The following is a 16,236-nucleotide window of genomic DNA, read 5'->3' as shown; positions in this document are numbered from 1 at the left end:
TAGTTTAAAACAGTCTAACACTATAATAAAATGTTGAAAAAAATACCCCCCCCCCCCCCCCCCGTGTTTGTTTTGCTCTTCTATCGAAGAAGAAGAGCCTTCCCTGTAGCTCAGTTGGTAGGGCATGGTGTTTGCAACGCCAGGGTTGTGGGTTCGATTCCCACGGGGGGCCAGCACAGGAAAAAAAAGGTATGAAATTAAATGTATGCATTCACTACTGTAAGTCGCTCTGGATAAGAGCGTCTGCTAAATGACTAAAATGTAAGAGAGGGAGGGATACCCGCCACGCGTGACGTCAGCAGAGACAACTAGCTTCTTCTTCACGAAGTCTTCTCCATGTTCATCAGTGGCACATTCGTTATAGCCGAGGATAGAGCACCATCCAGGGGTAGGGCAGCCTAACCGAGTCCCTGCGGTAGTCATGGCGGCGCCGTTAGCCCACTTCGATGAAGACTGGCAGGATTTCAACGAATTCAAGGCGGCCTCAGGGTCGCCGAACCGACTGGACCAGCTGAACTCGAACGTGGCTGACACGGGCCTGGTGGAGGATTTCTCGGACATCGACAACAGCTTCTCGGGGGAGATATGCAGCTTCAAATCAATGGAGGACCTTGTCCACGACTTCGATGAGAAGCTGACAGTTTGCTTCCGAAATTACAACACTGAAACTGAAAATATAGCCCCCATTAAACCTATCACAGAAGATAATTTCCTCAAGGACGACGAGTGAGTGTGAATTGTGTTACTTTATTACTTTAGCATGGTTAACCTAACATCTGTTTTTGCTAAACTAGTTAGTCAGCCTACCATTTCCAAGGTTAGCCTGCTGCTAGCTAGCCATTTAAACAACAGGGTTGTTTGCTAGATAGCCACGGTTGTGTTGAATGCACGTGACACGTAAAGGTAACTTAAGAAAATCAGGACTTCAAGACAAGAGCCTTCAAAATGTTACATTTGTGTATTGTTTCTAGCACTTAGCTATAACATTAACTGACCTGTGTTTTCAATGTAGCTAGCTACCCAACTTTAGTTGGTAAACAACTTGATATTTGCATTGCATGATTTCCTAAACACACAAGTGACTTCAAAATATTAGACTACCTGTGTCTCGTGCATTAGCTATGTGCACTGTAATGAATTTTCCTAATTCCGGCACTGTAGCTAGTTATTGTACTGAATACTGACTTTCAAGTCATGAGTCTGTCTAAACCCAGGACAGACAGGAGTCTGGGCTGTTTTCTATTGACGCACTGCTGATGAACCACATCGTCATTGTGACATTTAAACAAATGAAAACGCATACATCGAGGTACATCTTTGTAATTGTTATTGAAAGGGCACGCTTCAGCTCAGATGATGTGATGGACAGCGTTTATAAAACCAGTGATCTGTAGAGGACATCTGAGCTCAACCCTCCTCTTCACCCCTCAACTTGCTCTATAGCACACCCCGAGATCGTGTCTTTTGATTTTGGCAGCCTTGTATGTTGCTCTTGAGTCAGGTCCAAAGAATCTTGGGGGAAACACTGTACCCTTTTACAATGAAATGCGCTCCCATATGTAGGCCTGCACTAAACAATCCCTGTTGTCTTAGAATGGGCGTCTTTATAATATTATAAACCAGGTGGTTCGAGCCCTGAATGCTGATTTGGCTGAAAGACGTGGTATATCAGACCATATACCACCGGTATGACAAATTTGTTTTTACTGTTCTAATTACATTGGTAACCAGTTTATAATGGCAATCAAGCACCTCAGGGTTTGTGGTATATGGCCAATATACCACGGCAAAGGGCTGTATCCAGGCACTCCGGGATGCGTTGTGTAATAACAGCCTTTAGCCGTGGTATATTAGCCATATACCACACCCCCTCGGGCCTTATTGCTTAAGTAACACATGCTATAACAAAGGTAGCTTGGCTATCACTATAATAAAGACTTGTGGAGATGGCAGAGGATCTGTTAGCCTGTGATGTTGGTCTATGTATGACTCATCAGCATGCTCCGACTACAGTACAGCCAGTGTCATCTCCCTAATATGGTCTCCTGGGCTGTCTCACTCAATACAGATACAACCTTGACGATGTCAGCTCCGCTTTGGTCATAATATCAATTTCCAGGGAAAGAGCGAATTGAATTTACGCATAAATACACACACACACACAGAGAACATCTATACACAGTACACACAGACCTAGTTTTGCAGTGCCACTATTAGGACCAGGGTGAGGAGGATGTGTGTGTGAGGGAAGTGGAGGGGGGGAGTTTGGATAGAAAGAGCAGTGCACTGAGGGCAGCGGAGACCTTTCATGAGTGAATGCCCATTTGGAGGACATGCCTTGCCTCCTAACTAGCTCTGTAGCTGGCTAATGGCCTAGCTCCATGCAGAGACACGCAGCGAGGATGACAGGAAGGAGTGTGTGTGTTTTATATTCCCTAATGTGCTTTTGGGGAAAGTTTCAGGATCAACTTCCCTTGGCATAGGAGGACAGAACCAGAACTACTCTTGAAGCTACATAGACCCACTGGGCACAGAGAGGCTTGTTTTATGCAGTGTGTGTGTGTGTGTGTGTGTGTGTGTGTGTGTGTGTGTGTGTGTGTGTGTGTGTGTGTGTGTGTGTGTGTGTTGTTGAGAATAGCAATGCCATGATCAAAGGGTGACACAGACACTGAGCCAAAGCGGTTCCTGCCGGCATTGCCCCATTTTTAGGGAACCTATACCGAAACTGTGTGTTGTTAATGGTAATAATGCTGTGTTAGTGAGAGAGCGAGGGAGAGAGTGGGGTTATGCGAATAACACATGTCTATTCATTGGAGTGTGTGGGCAGCAATCTCTCTGATGCAAAGCCTTTCTGACGTGTGGGTTCACAATGCCTATCCTCACATTGCTCGCAGCAGTCAGGGTCAGACAGACGCACACACTCATACTCGCATGTATCTTACGCAAAACATATTTTCTTCCTCGCAGCACATGCTCACTCCAATTGTGTAGCGGTATCAATGTACAAAATGGAAGAAAGGTCCATGAAAATGTATTCTGTATTTTCCTGTAGCATAAAGCAGAGCCCTTTATAAGAAAAGACTTGGACAATGCATTTGGCATTGAGAAATGCTAGATTCCTGTGCTGTTAGCAGCGGGCAGAGAATTGCGAGCTGTGTCAAAGACAGAGAGAAGTGGTGTGTGGGTGGCTGGTGAGAAAAGAGGATGACAAACTACTGCCAACTAATGATGTGTCAGTGTGGACAGGTTTTTTTGTGCTGTGAATGAAAATGTTCTCTTTCTTCCTCCCTTCCTTGTTTCTCACCCTCTTTCGACCTCACATTGTTCTCCATTAATTCTCCCCCACTTACTCTTCTCTCGTCACCGTCTCATTCTCTTCATTCCCCTCACCATATTCCTCTTTCACCTTTCTTTCCCTCTCTCTCCCTCCCTCAGCATGTGGAATGCTCTGACCGATAACTACGGCAATGTGATGCCAGTGGACTGGAAGACCTCACACATTCGCTCCCTGCATCTCCCCACTCTCAACCTCTGTGAGCAGGGGGTAAGACGCGCGCACACACACACACATACACACAGTCTGCACCTCCTAGGGCTTAAATATATGGCCAAAAAATCATATCTAGATTTTTTTTCAAACAATATATATCTCTAGTTTAAAAAATATAGATTTATTTTTTCTTCTTGAAATAAGCTTTGTTGTACAATTTTTAAAGGTCAAATACACTGCATTTCAAACAGTCAGCAATAATGTAATGAATTGAAGGCTTGTGAAATTGTACCTAGGATTAATATAAGCCTTCCAAAACTACAGGACCCACTAATAATTTAATCAAAATAGTTTCACCTGCTTTTTTTGCAATAATACATGATCTGGCATTCAAGTCTATGAAAATTCCTTTTTGTTACAAATTTGACCAGAACTGTACATAATGCACATTCACTAATAATGACTTCTTGTAGCAGGCATTATAGAAAATGTATACTGGTCTCATAAACCATCTCTCAAGCACAAGCCTACGTGCTAGTGACTAGCCAGCTAAGTTTTATATTTCAAATGTAGCCAACTTGGATCTATTTTCTAGCTAACAAGGTAGAACAGTTGAGTTGTTATGAACACACCCTTGCGTCTCCAACTGTTTGAACAGCATGCCAGCCTGTCCACTTTGTTCACATGTTGAAATCAAGTGCCCTACCTTATTTCTCAGAATGAGAACAAGATGACAATTCCTTGTAGAATTGTGTTTTATGCTTATTGCAGATGTATAAAACACAGAATAGACCGCTAGTATAACAGTCTTTGGCTAAAATGCTGCTAGTGGTACGTGTTAACGCAATGCCACGCACGACAAACTGAACATACATTTCCCAAAGCAACGTTTATTGATATTCCTGTTTTAGTAGTGTCTGCTCTGTGTGCAATTTGAGGAGTAGAGACATAAAAAGGATATTGTTAGATGGTTACTTCTCTATTACAGTAAAATAATGTCTCCGTGTGTTTCGGTGTCCATATGACCCATTCTGTTGGACCAAACCTCAAATGCAAATTTCAAGTTGAACCCGCTTGTCAGAGAGGAACAAGGGATCTCTCATTTTTGGGAGGGGCTTGGCGTGTGTGTGTGTGTAAATGGGAAGATGCACTGCGCAGAAGGAGCGAAGGAGACGAGACCAAAAAGACAACATGAAAACAAGTGGACATAAACGCTTATAAAAACGAAAAATACAGGCACTTGGAATATCGTGCTAGAATGAATTATATATCGCCCTAGCACCTCCCGAACCTACAGTAAGCCAAGCTGACTGCATCCCCAATTTTTGCTCTCTCTCCATCCATCTGTCTCTGTTTCTCTGCTCCCTCTCTCTGTGATGGACAGAAGCTGGACAACATGCCTCTTGACCTGTCTGATGATGAGGAGCTGAGGGAACAGATGGACATGCACTCCATCATCGTGTCCTGCATCAACGACGAGCCACTCTTCACCGTCGAGCAGGTACACACACACACACACAGAGAGACAATCGCTCTCTCTTTCTCTCACGTCTCAAATACACTTTACACACATACTCGTACTTACAAAGCCACACCCGTAACACATAACCCTGTGTGTATGTGTTTGTTTGTTGCAGGTGATCGAGGAGATTGAGGAGCTGATGGAAGAGTCTCCAGACCCAGAGGATGAGAGCCCGTCCCAGTCAGACCTGTCCATGCTCTCCCAAGACCTCAGCAACCTCAAACGTTCCAGCTCCAACACCAGCTATGAGGACCGTGAGTTACTCTTAACTCTCATCTAAATCCCTAACAACTCAAGTGTTAACAGCTCCTTGCAGCTACATTGCACAACCCGTACATGTATACAACTGGACAGCAGATACAGGTTCACAGTAGCATTGTTACGTAACAGAGATTAGATACAACTGGACAGCAATTGCTGCATGTTTGTTATGTGACTTGTTAATGCACATCAAATCAAGACTTAATGCAAAACATTTGTGTATGTTAGTATGCGATTACCCCCCCCCCCCCCCATGTGTAGATGTGATTTGTCAAGCCCTGTTTAAGTATGTGTTGGTATGTTTGTTCTGCGTCGTCTGTCAGGCCTGCATCGTCTGTCGGTCTCCGAGCTGAGCGAGGCCTTGGAGGAGGTGGAGACGGCCATCAGGCGCTACAGTGAGGAGCTGATCCAGGCCCTGGCCCTGAGGGACGAGCTGGACTTTGAGAAGGAGGTGAAGAACAGCTTCATCTCGCTGCTCATCGACGTGCAGAACCGGCAGAAGGAGCACCGCGAGCTGCTCCGCCAGAAGAAGAAGACCAGGCCCACAGGCAGCGCTCCGAGGGCAGACAGGACACACGTTCCTGGGACGGTGAGAGAGACAGATGCATACATAGTATTGTATACATTGAAATCCATATAATGCACGTTGTGATGCAGACATGCGCGTATAGATATGTGTGTTGTGTACGCTCCCTCATTCATACACGCACCACAAGGGAAGATGCATGCACTGGAAACTGTGTGGGGGGGGGATGCACATGCATGGAAAAGCAACAAAACACACCCTGCAGGGCTGTACTAACTCCTGCCACACTCACCCTGCAGATGCAGACCCTGTTGTGTCTCTCTGCCCTTACGCTTTATAATACCGTCAGCTATTTTCCAGCTAGTTCCTATGTACATGGTGACATTTTGACATGTCTTAGTAAATGCCAGCTGAAAACAGGACTGTCAAATAAAGCAGCCTGGCGGTCTGACTTCACCCTGCCATTGTTTTTGTCCATTCTGAACTGTTGTACTTCCGTGTGGAGAATCTGTCCTTTTCAGAACCTAAAACGATGGAGGGTTGAATCCAGCTCTATACCCCTCTCTGGAGTGCTCATGTCTTTTTGGAGGGTTTCTCATTCTTTGGTAGTTTTATCTCTCTCTCTCCCTCCTTCCGCTTCCTCCTTCTAGCTCTTCACTATGGAGGGACTCTCCACTGTCATTCAGAACGGCCTCCGTCAAACTTTCGGCAGCACAGGAGGGGACAAACAGGTGCCCCTCTCTCTCTAGCTACATGTCCTCTTTTTCAGTTTTCCCCCCAACATTTGACAGTTCTTTTCTCTACAGCTTTTGCTGCTACTGTGTTCTCAACATGTCCTCTTTATTTTACCATCTTTCTTTTTCAGTTTTTCTATCAGTTTTTTAAAAACTATTTCTTAAGCCCTCTGCTGTCTTATCCTCTGGCTCATTCTGTGTCCATCAAATACAAATTAAGCAGCTCTCCTTTCATATTCTTCTCTTTTTGTCTCTTTTTTGTTTCCTATGATTTTCCTGTAATATATAATAATATATGCCATTTCGCAGACTGTTTTATCCAAAGCAACTTAGTCGTGCATGCATACATTTTTACGTATGGGTGGTCCTGTTTGTTGAACTGAGCTTTGTGTCTTGAGATTGGCAGGAACTTGATGCTGAGTCATCCAATAGCGTGCTCCTTATTTCCTGCAAACAAGCGTCCTCCTATTACTATGGGTGTGCTCGTGGGAAATGGGAAGTCGTAAGTCCGACATGCTCACGTGCCTTTTTGAAGTCGGAACAATTCTTTAACCAATAAGATTGTACATTGCTAATAATAAAGTTAGCTAGCTTGCATAACATTGCCATATGGTCAAACTAGTTACATTCTCCATATTGATAAGGTTGTAAATGTCAAACTGATTTGTTGACATCTCTTGGTTGAAAAGGCAAAAGGTCAGTGGTGAAACGTCGCAACTCGGGTAACAACATATATGAGTTTCCCACTTGTAATTCTGACTTGGAGGGTCATTCAGGAGCTTCTGGGAGCACTAGGAGCTTCTGATAACTCTGATGGCACATGAACGCAGCATAATGCCCAACTGTCTCCCACCAAGCTAAATCTTACCAATGGCCTTAACTCACTCACTCATCTACAACCACGCACCAACCAGTCACAACTTACTCTGTCATTATTGGCTCAGATGACCAATGACTCTCTCGCTCTCACAAATAATCTGTTTCTTGACTTGGAACAAATGCAAGTATTGCCTGGCTACCCAAAATCCTTGCTCTGGCCAAATGATACGCCACGCCCACGGAAGTTAGTTTCTACTCCGCAATGAGTCTGGATCTGAGTGTCTCCCTGACGATTTCTAGAACGCAAACACATTCTAACCATTCTGATTGGTCCCAGAAACCGATGGGTTGGGCAAGAGCCAGAACACACGAGTAAAGCTAGGTTTTGAAAATGTGTCATTGGCTTTGATACTCTGATTGGTTAGAGATGATCCAATCGCTGATGACTTTGTTTTGTACCTCACTACACACTACACCATTTTGACCTCACTACACATGACTTCAACGATGGCAGACTGAAGTATGTAGCGAACGATAGAGCAGCGGAAGAATTCAGTTTGAGTAGTCAGGCAAATACAAATGGTGATGGTACGGTTTTATACTCGAGTTCTTAAGTGGTTTGTAGTGTTGAAATATACGCCAAGTGGCCAGCTTATTAGGTACACCCATATAGTACCCGGTCGGACCCCCCTGCCTCCAGAACAGCCTAAATTCTTCAGGGCATGGATTCTACAAGGTGTGGCGTTCAAACGTTGCTCAATTGGTATCAAGGGACCCAACGTGAGCCAGGAAAACATTCCCCACACCATTAGACCACCAGCCTGTACCGTTGACATCAGGTAGTATGCGGCCATGGACTCATGCTGCTTACGCCAAATCCTGACTCTTCCATCATGACGCAACAAAAAACGGGATTTGTCAGACCGGGTGACGTTTTTCCACTCCTCAATTGTCCAATGTTTGTGATCGTACGCCCACTCGGGCCGCTTATTCTTGTTTTTAGCTGATATGATTGGAACCCGGTGTGGTTGTCTGCTGCAATAAACCATCCAAGACAAGGATCGACGAGTTGTGCGTTCCGAGAGGCTGTTCTGCACACCACTGTTGTACTGTGCCGTTAATTGACGGTTTGTGGCCTGCATGTTAGCTTGCACGATTCTTGCCATTCTCCTTCAACCTCTCTCATCGGCCGTTTCTGAAGTACTGGAACCAGTGTGCCGGGCTCCAACGATCATACCACGCTCAGTCACTTAGGCCACTCGTTTTGCCCATTTCTAACGTTCAATGGAACAGTAACTGGATGTCTGTCTGCCTGCTTTATATAACACGCCACGGCAACGTGACTCACTGTCTGTAGGAGCAAACCATTTTTGTGAACGGGGTGGTGTACCTAATAAACTGTCCACTGAGTGTACATACCTGTTATGAGTTTTTTTTCTTCCTGTTTGTCTTTTTATTAGTAATTATTCCCATAATTCTCAGTTTCTCTTGTATCATGGTGCAGTTTTTTTTCTCCCTCTTCTTTGTGTTAAACCTTTTCCTTTTTCATCCCCCCTCTATCCTCTGCCTTCCCTCTCTCCTGTGTCTTGTACTCCCTCCCTCTCCTCTAGTTCTGTGTTTGTGACGTGTTTCCCTTTCTCTCAGTATCTGACCACAGTTATCCCCTATGAGAAGAAGGCTGGCTCCCCCTCTGTGGAAGACCTTCAGATCCTCACTAAGAGTGAGTATTGCTCGCAAACCACACTTGCCTGTCAACTAGCAAGTCACCATGAAAGTTGAACTGTAATGCCAGAATAGCTGTGTTATAACCATAATATTCACTCCCAAATCACTTTTATGCCTGTTCCCTGCAGTTTTGCATGCCATGAGGGAGGACAGTGAGAAGGTACCCAGCCTCCTAACAGACTACATCCTCAAAGGTACTCATTCTCTACCAGTTACAAAACTTTTACTCCTATTCAAAAGACCACACATGGCGAAGTACATTCTCAAAGGTACACAATTCCTTTGAGGAAATATTACTCCCATTCAAAACAGCGCTTTTGTCCAGATTGACAGTCTCACTACCACCAGGTGCCCGAGAAACATACTGCAGGACACAAGGGTTAGGACATTTTGTTAGGAGGGTCTACTTCCAGTGTGTACTTTGTTCCCTGAAGTGTCATACTAGGCCTGCAAGGTTGTTCTGGGCATTCCATCTTGACCTTTACCCTCCTTGTCTCTCGCCTCTTCTGCGCTGTTCTCTCGCTAGCTCTGGTATGAGAGAGCTGGACGTGGAGGTTTGTGAGGCACACAGACTCACACAATCACAGACGTGTGTGTGTGTGTGTTTGTGTTTCGTTCTTTCTTTCTTTCTTTCTTTCTTTCTTTCTTTATGCTATAAAATCAATATTTAAGCTATGCTATAAAATCAATATTACCTAATTAAGCTAATCATGTAAATGTAATTAACTAGAAAGTCGGGGCACCACGAAAGAGTGTTTATAGAGCTGTTATCTTCCGAATAAACTCTTAAAGACCTAGTAATATTTTACATCAATAGCAGTCAATATTAATCGTCACCTTATTTCAGTCTCATCTGAAAGTTGTAAATTCTTGGTTATCTTCACAAACCCTGGCTAACAAGTTGAATCAGCAATACAAAATTGGGTTTAATTATTTATTTACTAAATACCTAACTAATCACACAGAATTACATATACACAGAATGCAAATTATGTCATACAGAAAACGTCCCTGGTGGACAGAACCTGTATGATGGCTTGTTACACAAAGAGAGGGGGTTGGGCTTGAATGAAAGAGCGGGAAGACTGAGGAACAAAGGGAGAAGCTAAGCTTTCGTAAATACAGTATCTTATGCATTCTAAATTACCGCCCATTTGGAAAAGGAAAATGCAATAAATATTTACTCTGAGCTGCGCTTCGGTAGGTTGGTCGTAGATGCTGGCCGTGTTGGCCGACAGAACTTCCTGTCCTCGGAAGAATGTCTCTGGTGGTAAATTGGTTACGTTGTAGTATCTTCGTTGTGTGTTAGACTGGATACGTCGTCCGTCCTTTCCTAGCCCACGTTTACAGCTGCTGTTGCTAACTCAACGGCGAGGATGACTCACTTCTTTAGTGAATAAGAGTTCAAAGTTCATACCATTCACAACCAAAGCACACGCTGAGGTTGGCTTAGTTCTGTAGTTGACATGTTAGTCCTTTTTAACGTATGGACCATCGTCCTCTGAACAGGAGGTTACATTTTCGTCAAGGGCTTATATAGTGGAGGGAGAGAAGGGTGTGTTTCATAGTTTATAACCCATGTCTCTTCACAGGGGCGGGCCACTGATTGAGCAGGGCTCTAACCTTATGAAGACCCAATTTTCTCTCATTTGGAAGCTAAAATTACATTTAATCTTTTCACAAATAGTTTCATTTAAATTGCTTTTAAATTGCACAACAATTCCATGTGAATCTGATAACTATAATGTGTAGACTTTCCCAGATACAGTTTGTCGTCCTGTCATCAGTCATGTCTCAGATGACAACCGAACTGACATCATATACATTAAATACCAACGCATATTTTCAACTGGTTCTATTACCGAAATATGGTTCCTTTCCCCCCACTTGTTTGATGTTCCCAGACTTTCTATGTTTAACAAGGGCTATTCAAGAGTCCTTCAGTAGAGACAGAGAGAGAGGGAAGGGAGAAAGGTATTTATGGGGGGGGTCATAAACCTTACCCACAGGCCAACGTCATGAGATCGATATAGATAGATCGATATATATATTTATCTACCCACCCAGTGTCAAGAGCCCTCTCACACACCTCCTTCCAGACGACACCCTTCAATGGGTTTGTGCTGTATACTCTGCCGTGCTTGTGACTATAGTGTACACTCTCTTACCCTCTGTCTTACACGCACTCCCTCTTAGACTCTCACACTCTTGCTCACTCCCACTTCCTGCCAAGCTTCTAGCACTATAGAGTTGTTCACGTGAATGCTGTCCTGTCCACCTAAGTGAATCACTCTCTTCTTTCTCTTTCGCAGACCTCTCATCCCTTCTTAGTTGCTCTCCTCCCTGTGCGATGAATCCTCTTATACGCACATTTTCATTTGGTGGATCATTTATTGGTTGACAGCTGTTTTCTGTGTATTCTTGTCCCTGCAGTGCTGTGTCCCACATAGACCTAGTGGAGGAGCACCCTGTTCTAGAACATTCTGACAGAACACTCAGGAGCTGCAGATTTCTGGAACCTACCAATGGAAGGAGAGCCCCCCCACCCCTCTAAGGTGGACTCTTCCTGTTGGAGTCCCCCCCCCCCCACCTCTTTTCCCTTGACTTATGAGATTCACATTTTAATACATGATGTTTTACCTTACCTTTTTACGTGTAATTTTTAAGTGTGTTTTTAATGTTCTAATGCTATAATCTCACATTCGTTTTGTCTTCTCTGCATGTTAGTCTCTGTTAGCCTGTTGGCAGTATTACTCTCCATTGTCTAAAGTGGCTTTCTGTACTTATTTCCTATCCTCTGTTTGCACTAATGTAAAAGAACTTGAGAGGAAAAACTAATTCCTGTCTCTACATTCACCGGCCTGTCTTTTCACATCAGTAAGAAATAGGGTGAGGAGACAAGGAGAAGTCACTTGACCGTTGGAATGCAGCTTTCTTCTGTTAGACTGGCCAGTGCCCTCTGACAGGGGTATATAGGAGGGATGGGCAAATAAGGCTTCTTGAACGTCTATGGGTGGGATCAGTCATGAAGTCCAATCGGAGCTCTCCACTTTATCAGAGACATCCTATGGGTCAGAGCAATTAATGATTGACAGACTATGGTATTAGTGGGATTCAGAAGCCTTGTTTTTTTTTTTTCCTTCTCTTTTACGTTTCATAAACCCTGTCAGTGTGTCTTTGCATGCTGGTACATAGGATTAGGGAGCTACACCAGTGAAATGTTATAAATCATTATTTTGTATACTACAATGTGAAATTGCACAAATAGAAGATGTATTTTTAAGTGATAACTTTTTGAAAAAGGGAAAAAATAATGACAGAAGTTAGAAGGTAACCCGAAAGAACAAGCTTGTACAGCTTTTAATTTTTCGGTAGTTTCAGAGAAATTAGGGACTTTTTGCTGCCAGTAATGTGGCCACTTATTATGACATCTTTATGACATCACCATTGTTATGTAAACAATAGCTGTCAACCTCTGACCCCTCCTAGTGACATGTTACATTATGACATCACCCTGTAAACTTGCCTGCCTCATACCTCACCTCTTAGTATGTACTGAAAGTTCATGGTTATTTGAGTATTTCAATGGATATAACATTAATATTAGGATGTTGAAATAATGGTGAAATTGCTGTGAGTTGATCCTACCATGTTGTTTTTAAAACCAATAACTCTTTGATGTTGTGTTGAGGATCAAGTGATGACGTAACCAGTCAGTGATCTGTTGTCCAGTGGATGTAGCAACAGTAGTAGAACACTAAATCGTTGTATGTACTTATGGAGACAATGTAATGGAGGTAGGGAGTTTTCTGTTCAAAGACAGGAAAGATCCTTCAAACACCAACATTTCAAAAAACCTCTTGTCTACATCCACAACCGCCAACCTTCATCAGCACTATCTGTCATAGCAACGCTATGCTTGGTACGCCACAATCCTGTCAAATCGTCAGCAGGTAACTAAGCTCAGTGCACAATAATTGCAGTCGCACACAAACCGATCAGGTCCAATCTATCACTACTCTACACGCGGAGCAGTGGTTCCACAGTAGTAGGGGATTATGGATTGCGTTAGGATGAAGAGTGCCAATGTTGTTACTCCATGCTTGGGGGATAATGTTTTAACATTAGCAATCCCAGCATCCTGCAGCTTGAGTAGCCATGTAGTAGGTTTTGTCAGTCCTAGGCCTGAGTAGTAGTATAATAACATCAGTGATTGATAAGGCTACTCATAAGTATAGGCTAGAACCTGAAGACCTAGCTAAGTGGTTGTTGTAGCATCAGCGTGTAGTAGCTCTATAGTAAAACTACTGTTGTAGTAACTGCTGGACGAAGTATTTAGAAGCCGCCTGACACCTATAGACAGCAACTAGACATCCCAGGTAAGAAGTCCACGGTAGTGCCAGTTCTGTCCTCACTATTAGAAGTCGAATCATGGTGTCTAATGGAACCTTTTCCCTGGATCAAAGTGTCGTGACGAGGTAATGGGTTTCAGTTGAATGTCTCCAAAGGGACATTTCTTCAGTAAGGGAAGCCAGCAGACCTCTTTCAATTGTAGCAAGCTTCAAAAGCATTCACAACCCCTAGCATGTGCTGCATGCATTTGTATCTACTTTTACTTCAGATAAATCAAATGAATGGTAAGCAATAATGTCACACTAAAGGAATCCTTAGCATTGAACCACATTGCAATGAGAAAGTTAAGCCGAACTGAAATGTATACTAGCTTGGGTGGGGTTTGGACTCCTTGAAACTGGAGTCAAATTGAGTAGTATAATTTGGGTTGTCTTGGAGCGGCATGGCGTTGTCACGGAGATCAGAGGAGGTTATTGACTCTGAAGCTCTGCCCCTCGTTGCCTGGTCCCTCTATTTTAGCAAACATATCAGCGTATATCCACACTTAAGAGAATTATATTTATATAAACACAAGCAACAAAAAAGGCTGCCTTTGTAAATGCCTGAAATTTTGTATATATCTACTCATTTATTTTTAATGCACTATACTTCTTCCCCCATTTGGTTTTTTTTATGTTTACTTGTCTTGTTGTCATGTGGTACTACAGTACATTAATTTATTCGGTAAGTGTGTTTGTTTTGTAACCATATTATTGACTAGTGGTTCAAACTTTTTGGGCTTGAATTGCATTTGGAGCTCATTTCAAATAAAATGATATGTTGACTATACTTTGGTGTCATGCTATTGGTTTGTAGGGTGCATCCATGATCAATAGTTGGTATTAAATCACCTTTTTACTCATAAGTTACAATCAAAAATAAATTGGTACACACTTTTATTAGATACAATCTGTACACAGAAATTGTGCAGCGACTTATCAAAAGGCATTCTTACATTCAGAGCAACAGCAAGTCAATATACAAATATGTTTATATAAAATGAAAAACACTGTTCTCTTTGTATTTTAGGTCAGTGTAGCTATAAGAAATCCCAAAACAAATTTCAATATAAATGGATGCCTTTACTGCTCATTGAAACAGGGAAATGTTCTTCTCTCAGTGAAACTGTTTATCTCTCTACCTCATCGGGAGTCTTCTCTTTCATGGCGACATTTCTGTCCCTGAATTATGATCTCATTGCCTGGCTCGCAAGACAAGTCCTTTTCTTAGATTATCTTCAGTTTGTCATATTTGCACTTTTATTTTTTGTATTCCATTTTTATTTAACCCAAGAGTGCTGTTTGGTAGGTCGGTTGCAGTCATAGTCAAATAGGATGTTATTAGTGAATGTCTATGGCTTGCTTTGTGTACCCCTCCGACCTCCCTTTGTGAGGGGCTGCCCCTCCAGTCGACCTGTCTGACTTGACAAGGTGAGGGGTGGAGTTCAAAGGTCACAGCAGGTCACAGGTTAGTGTCGGTAAACATGGTGTGTTCCTTCCGCACCGTGCTGAAGCCTTTAATAGTGTCGACAAACTCCTCGTCCTCCATAAACTGGTGAAAGAAGGATGATGGATGGAAAGAGGGAGGGGGAGAAAGGAGGAGTTAATAATAAACAAACAAGGAAGAAATGTCCTCTAAGCAGGGCCTAGATTTCGGGGTGTCTCACCATCCCGCTGTCGTGGCCTTGAATGTGAGAGTCCCACACTTCCTCCTCCCCTGTCAGCGACTTCCTGTCCATCATCTGGCTCACGCTGCGCCTCAGAGAATTCTGGGAGTGGGCAGAGCCATGGATAGCGGAGACGTGGAGGCTGGACACGTTAAGGATACCCAGCTCACCCTCCGGAGGGGCGTCACCACCTGCCCAAAACTTACTGTCCTCCACTCCCTTGGGGCACAGATAGGAGACAAGGCAGCAAGTTACCATTGTCCAAAATAGATGTGTATGTGTCTGCGGGAGAATTTCAATTGCACATTCCTAGTGTCTTCTCCTCAAAACCCATTGGAGGAGAAGATCAAAGGGGAGGAACCTTTGGCTTTCTCGTCAACTGGGTGTTGAGAAGGAGGAGAGAGGACACGGGGAGTATGCAATTGAGATTCTCCCTGTGCCTGCCTGGTCTCTAACCTCCATGTGCATGGTGAACCCTTTGAGTGTGACACTGTTGGAGGAGCTTGTTGTGTTGGGCACCGTGTCAAACTGAGAGAGGAGAGAGAATGTGTTACAGAGGGAGACATTTGACACATATCTCATGTTTTCCACTGAGATAGTCCGAATAAACCCCATCTGAGATAAAATATTCCACCATGTTGTATGCAAACTCATCTGAATAAAGTTAATTTGTATATGCTATGAAAGTGAATGCATCATTTAAGTTGAATGACCCATCTCTTTCATAGGATGTTCCCACATACCCAGTTGGGCCGTCTCACCAGGTAGGAGTCGCTGGGGGGATACACGACCATGGGGCTCCTCTTCTGCATGGGCAGGGCCACCAGAGGGGGGCGCTCTCTAGTAAAGGGGGTTCTTTTCAGGGCCTTGTGCAGGATGATCCCCAGAACAATAGCTAAAACCACCAGGGCTACCCCTGTCATCAGCACAATGAACCACAGCTCCCTGTAGAAAAGAGACCCGTCCCCGTTACCCCGCTCCGCCCACTCCCCACCGGGAGGAGTGGGCTCCACTTGATCTAGAGGGGGAGAGGGATGGGTAAGAGGAAGGGAGGCAACACAAGTGTACAGCAGTTGAACCTGTTTAATTGGGAATAATATC

At 43.7% G+C, this 16,236-nt stretch overlaps 1 protein-coding gene across 3 annotated transcripts; it reads left to right on the top strand.

The window, feature by feature from the left end:
* The first annotated feature begins 174 nt into the window (after positions 1 to 174).
* LOC106571478 (fasciculation and elongation protein zeta-2) lies at positions 175 to 14,258 on the top strand. 3 transcript variants are annotated; one of them, XM_014144638.3, is made up of 9 exons: positions 175 to 726; positions 3,436 to 3,544; positions 4,878 to 4,991; positions 5,128 to 5,266; positions 5,597 to 5,862; positions 6,450 to 6,530; positions 8,997 to 9,072; positions 9,206 to 9,271; positions 11,511 to 14,258. In XM_014144638.3, exons 1-9 carry the CDS (start codon positions 422 to 424, stop codon positions 11,525 to 11,527), a joined length of 1,173 nt encoding a protein of 390 aa, XP_014000113.1. In that variant the 5' UTR covers positions 175 to 421; the 3' UTR covers positions 11,528 to 14,258. The 3 variants fall into 3 exon arrangements, with proteins under 3 accessions (XP_014000113.1, XP_014000112.1, XP_014000114.1); XM_014144637.3 differs by having other exon boundaries at positions 178 to 726; positions 4,875 to 4,991; XM_014144639.3 differs by lacking the exon at positions 6,450 to 6,530 and having other exon boundaries at positions 183 to 726; positions 4,875 to 4,991.
* The last annotated feature ends 1,978 nt before the right edge of the window (positions 14,259 to 16,236 follow it).

The sequence above is a fragment of the Salmo salar genome, chromosome 15 (genome assembly GCF_965601325.2).
Source record: "Salmo salar chromosome 15, fSalSal1, whole genome shotgun sequence".
Taxonomy (NCBI): domain Eukaryota; kingdom Metazoa; phylum Chordata; class Actinopteri; order Salmoniformes; family Salmonidae; genus Salmo; species Salmo salar.
Note: the sequence above shows the minus strand (reverse complement) of the source record. Positions and strands in the feature narration are given on the sequence as shown.

Bases quoted from the DNA above. Each gene is read 5' to 3' on its own strand.
- LOC106571478 (XM_014144637.3), top strand. From the start codon at position 422: ATGGCGGCGCCGTTAGCCCACTTCGATGAAGACTGGCAGGATTTCAAC. The intron at 727-3,435 runs GTGAGTGTGAAT...TCCCTCCCTCAG, and splicing joins AATTTCCTCAAGGACGACGA to CATGTGGAATGCTCTGACCG. The intron at 5,863-6,449 runs GTGAGAGAGACA...TCCTCCTTCTAG, and splicing joins GGACACACGTTCCTGGGACG to CTCTTCACTATGGAGGGACT.